The sequence below is a fragment of the Plasmodium gaboni genome, chromosome 3, assembly GCF_001602025.1.
Source record: "Plasmodium gaboni strain SY75 chromosome 3, whole genome shotgun sequence".
NCBI classification, from domain to species: Eukaryota; Apicomplexa; class Aconoidasida; order Haemosporida; family Plasmodiidae; genus Plasmodium; species Plasmodium gaboni.
In genome coordinates, this window is record NC_031483.1 from 447654 (window position 1) to 453762 (window position 6109).

Below are 6109 nucleotides of genomic sequence, written 5' to 3' on the forward strand. Positions count from 1 at the left end.
AATAATATAATTAAAACAACAAGTTTTATTACTATATAATTATTATAATAATAATTATAAATAAAAATAAATGGGCATCTTTCTATAAATATATATATGTTCCCTTTTAAAAATTGTTATGTTAATATATGAACAATTTAATGATGAGAAAAAATGTAAATTATTATACTTGGCATATAATTATATATATGATAAGGCATATAAAAAAAGGACTTGATATTATTTTATATATTTTTATTTTTTGTTCTTCTTATATAAACAAGTTTTTTGAAGAATAAAATGATAAAAGATAAATGAGTAACATTGTACTTTTACAAAAAAAAATAAAAAAATAAAATAAAAATATAATATATAAATATAAATATGTAAATATGTATATATATAATTTAATACAAAAATGAATACACAAATATTTTATATATATATATATATATATATATATTTTACATATACACATTTGTTGGTATATATTTTATTTATTTGTAATAAGTGTATACATATACACACACACACACACATAAAAAAAATAATAATGATAAAAAAAAATTCATAGATTATTATAAAGTAAACATTTTTTTCAATTTTGACAAATGATTAGATGTAGAAACCTTTTCCTTTTCTATAATATTTTTTGTTCTATCATTGATACGTAAAGTTTTATTCTTTATATATTTAATTCTTTTATTATGATAATTAAGTTGATGTGGTAGGTTCATAATTTTATATTTATAATTTTTGAATTGTATTATTTTCTTTAAACATTTTTTGTTTTGATGATATAATAATAAAGTATTTTTTGTATTTATATGATTAATTTGTTTTGTTGTCCTATTTTTTGGGGAAGAATAACATTTTTTTTGTCTTTTTAATATATCTAATATTAAATTGTTTATATATAACTTATTTATTTCATATGAAATATTTTTACTTTTTCCTTTTTTATTTTTGACATATGTATCTGCATCAATACAAATGTAATTAAATCCTCTTTTTTTCATTAATTTTAATAAGGCATATTTTTTATAATTTAATATTTTTTTATTTTTCTTTTTTATATGATTACTATAATATGATAAATAAATATTATATTCTTTTAATTGATCTAACTTTCTATCAGTCAATGTATAATAAAAATCATAATTATATAAAATATCTACTATAAGGAATTTTTTTTTATCAACTTTTATTAATTTATTATTATCATCATCATCATCATTTTTGTTTATATTTATTGGTATGTTCTCATCATTATTTAATGTTAATAAATTTATTGCCATAGGAAATGTATAATTACATATATTTATATTTTTATATACTTGTATATTTTTATTATATATAAAAAATAAATCTTCATATATCTCATCACACACATTTCTATATTCATTAAAAACATGTTCATCAGAATTCATCATTTTCATACTCTTCAATAATTCTGAATATTTTTTAACTCTCATATATCCTATATCTTTAATTTTATCTTTTTTAATATCATGTGATGCACCTTTTATTTTAGTTATATTTATATCATCCAAATTTTGTACATTAATGTTTTCCATATTTTTACCTGACTTGTTCAGGCAATAATCATAATAATAATTACCATCACCATTATCATTAATATGATCATAATAATGATAATCACCATTAATATGATCATAAAAATCACGATTAATATTATTAATATTATTATTATTATTATTATTATTAATATTATTAATATTGTTATAATTTTGGATTATATATTTATCTTGTCCATTTTGTTTAAGATTATTTGTGTGTGTATTAATTTCATTTTTATCATAAGGATTCCAATTTTTTAAATATCTTTCTTTATTTGTTGATAAAATATTTTTAAATAATTTATAAAGCTTGAATGTTAAATTATCATATACATTCATCATTTCGATTTTTTTTAAATCTTGTATATTTTGTAGTTTATATAAATTTTTAAATAAATAATTAGCTGCATTTTTTATTATTAGATGATTTATATGAAAAGGAGATGATTTCTTATTTTTATGTACTGATATGATCATACCTATTAATTTCAATATTTGTATGGATTCATTTATATTATTATAATTTATAAAGGTAAGTATTTTATGAATTTGTAAATATGATATCATATTATATAGATTAAATTTGACGATAACATTTATTATTTTAAATAAATATGTATTATCTAAATATAGTACATTTTTTTTTAAATAATAAAGATATTTAATAATTCTATAATCTCTTATATTTAATTTTTCATATATACATAAAATATCTATGCTTTGTAAATATGATAGCTTTTTATCTTTTAAAAAATTTAATAATTTTAAACAAACAATTTTATATATATCTAAATATAAATTATAACAAGTAAGTTCATATTCAAAATTAATAGTATCCATAACATTTAATTTTTTTTTGTTATGAAAAAAAGGATTTTCCAATATCATTTGATCATTTGTATGTTGATTACTTACAATTGGATTATGATAAATATTATTAATTTCATTTTTTATTACATTATTATGTGTATAAGAATAATTTTTTTTTTCCGTTTGAATATTTTTATATGTACACATATTATTATTGTGATTAATGTGATTATTATTATTATTATTATTATTATTATTGTGATTGTTTATTTTTTTCTTTTTTAATTGTATAAACGATTTCATATTATCAAAGTTGTATACATATTCGTTGTGATCATTATGATCTTTTTTTTGTTCTACATATGCTGGGTAATTAAAAATAAAATTATCATATGAATAAATTTTGTATCTATCCCTTTTATGTTTATTCTTCATATAAAAAAGATCATCATGTATATACACAGATGTATTATCGTTATTATGAAGATAATTACTATTATTGTTTGTTATATTATTTGGTGTGTTGTATGAATTATCTATTTTAGAAGAGTCATTATATTTTTCTGAGATATAAATATAATTTTCATGTTCATCTTGAGATATGATAATATTGTTTTGTTTTTTTAATTCATTAAATAAGCATGTCCTTACATACAAATATTGATATAAAAATATGATTTCTTCTTTACCTATTTTTTGTATTTCTTTTGTAGGTAAGCATATAAATCTTTTCAGAATGATTTTTTCAAATTGTATAAACATAAAATTATTAAATTTTAAAGAATAAAGTAATAATATGATTTGTTTCATATTTAATAAATCATTTCTATATATAATTTCATTCATTAGATTATATATAAATTTCAAATGATCTTGATATGATGATAAACCTTTTTTGTTATTATCATTTTTTATTTTTAAGATATAATAATGAGAATTGTTTTGTTCTTCATGGTTTAAATGTATCTTATTTATATTAACATATATATTAATATAATTTTGTATATTTATTTTATCTTTATTTAAAAAATGAAAATATTTCTTATTGATAATAATATTTTTATTTAATGACACAAATAATATATTAACAATTTCTTGTATTTTAAAAGAAGATAATTTTTCTTCAATTTGTTTTTTTATATTTATGATTAAATTTTTAATTATATTTTCATTTTTTTCATCACCTTGTTGTATTATAACATTATGTTGAAAATCTTGAACCGGTTTGTTGTCATATGTTTTAAATTGTTTTGTGTTATCATTTGATGTGTTATCATTTGATGTGTTATTAATTGGTGAATGATCATAAGTAAGCATATTACGTTCATATATATGTTGTGGCAAATTATATTTGGAATTATTATATGTTATTAATTTATTTTCTTTTTCATTATTTTTTATTTCTATAACGTGTTCATTATTAATATGTGCTTCTTTTAAATTTGTATCTACATGGTGAATATCTTTATTATATTCATTGTTATTATTATTTGTAGTAATAATATAATTATGTATACCCATTTTGTTGTCATAACAATTATTATTAACATTTAAAGATACATTATGATTATGATCAATATATTTATGATCTTTCGTTTGATTATTTCGTGTAAGAATACATTTTGTTTCTTTATTTTGATGCATATGATTATGTGTATAGGCATTTTGTAAGTGTAATGATGCAATATATATAAACATTAAATCTGTAGAATTATATAAATGAATATTTTTATTTATGGTATTAATAAATTTTGTAATCATATAAAATAATGAATGAAAATGATTATAATTATAATTATAATAATAATAATATTGGTTGATAAAATATAAACTATATGAATAAAAAAATAAAGATAAAGAATGGAAATTAAGATTATTTAAATGCTTGTCAAATTTAAATATTGAAAAATTAAATATTTCTTTATTATATATTTGTTCATCTGTTAAGGTAATATTATTATTTAGACTATAAGTAATTAAAGCTAGATCTTTATAAGACATATTTTTATTCATTTTCATTAATATGGATTTACTAATTATATTAATATAATAAATATTTTCAAAATTATTTTTTCTTAATAACAGAATTAATAATGTTAAATCTCTGATTGTAAATTTATATATTTCATGTTCAATTTGTTCACATATAAAAAGTAATACTTTTTTTTCTATTTTAATATATTTGCTCAATAATTTTAAAATAATCATAAAATCTACATAATTTTTTATTTCTTTATTAAATAATTTTAATATTATAATATATAAAAAATTACTCCACACATTTTTCTCTTTTATATTTTTTTTACTACACACCTCAACAGTTCTTCTAACATCTGATATGTTCATATGTTTCATTGTATTTATTCTGGGTATGTTATGAATATAGCATTTTATAAAAAATGGGAGCGTTTGATTTTTCTTTTTTTTTACAATGCATGTTAAAAGTTTGATATTCACGACAAATCTCGAAGCCATTTTGTAATAAAACTGAGGAGCTCAAAGGAAAAATTTTAAAAAATACATACATATATATATATGTATGTATATATATATATATATATATTTATATATTTATATTTATTTTTATTTTATTTTATTTTTTTTTTTTTTATGTGTTGCCTTTTTATTTTTGAACTCATTTTATTCGTACTCCTCCTTGTATCTGTCATATAAAGGATACACACGAATAGTCTTGAGAAAAGTTTTAAAGAATAATCTTAAAAAGTTAAATTTTAAATGTTTTTCATAAGTAAAAAAAAGGTAACTTGAGAAAATAGAAGCTACCTCATAAAGAGAGAATTCATTATATAGAAGTATATTTTGTATTATAAAAAAGAAGGGGACATATTCTGCTTTGATAAAAAATAGCTCGAAACAATTTATTAATGTGCCTTCATTAATTCTACTCCAATAATAAAGAATATACGTTGAAAAAACATAACCCAGATGATTATAATGTTCTTTTTTAATATCAATATTTTTTGAGTTATTATTATGATAAATATTATTACTACTACTGCTGCTACGACTACTACTACTACTACTATTTTTACTATTAATGTTAATATTATTATTACTTGTTTTAGTTCTTATGTTATATTTTGACGTATAATCTTTGATAAAGAAATTTTTTAAATTATGTATATGTAGCTTTAGATTCATTATATTTTCATTATACATATTTGCCCAGATTGTAAATAATAAATTTGATATATATCCATATGTTAAGAAAATCAAGAAATCTTCTGGGTTTTTATAATGTGAGATTTCAACTGATGACATATAAATATTTAAATAATTAAACATTAATATATATTGTAAATATAAATTACCTATATAAAAATAAGGTGTAAATAATCTCCATATTTCTCCTTTTTTAAATATTTTATTAAAATCAAATAATATTAATTTATATACATTTTTATTTACATGTATTAATACACTTAAAATAAAAGTACTTAATAAATATATTTTTGTTATAGGAGGTGTTCTTTTAAATGATTTTATATATGAATAAATAATATTATTTTCTATATAGTCTATATTAAATAATACTTTTATATTATCTTTTATATCATGAAAACTTGAAAAATTTATAAAAAAATAATTTTTCTTTTTTTCGTTTCTTTTATATTGTGAAAATTTTAAAGAAAATATTTTCTTCTTCTTTTTTATAACATGATTTTTTATTTTCTCATAATATTCTTTTAATTTGTTTTTAGGATTATTAATATAATAAT

General features: G+C 16.8%; 2 protein-coding genes across 2 annotated transcripts; both read right to left on the bottom strand.

The window, feature by feature from the left end:
• Positions 1 to 557: 557 nt before the first annotated feature.
• PGSY75_0314200 (hypothetical protein) lies at positions 558 to 4844 on the bottom strand (the record flags this gene model as incomplete). Its single annotated transcript, XM_018783994.1, has 1 exon — positions 558 to 4844. One exon carries the CDS (start codon positions 4842 to 4844, stop codon positions 558 to 560), a length of 4287 nt encoding a protein of 1428 aa, XP_018643577.1.
• A 165-nt stretch (positions 4845 to 5009) lies between these two features.
• Positions 5010 to 6109, bottom strand: PGSY75_0314300 (DER1-like protein; the record flags this gene model as incomplete). The annotated part of the gene is made up of 1 exon (XM_018783995.1): positions 5010 to 6109. A coding segment is annotated over one exon (1100 nt), but the record flags the coding sequence as incomplete, so codon positions are not given.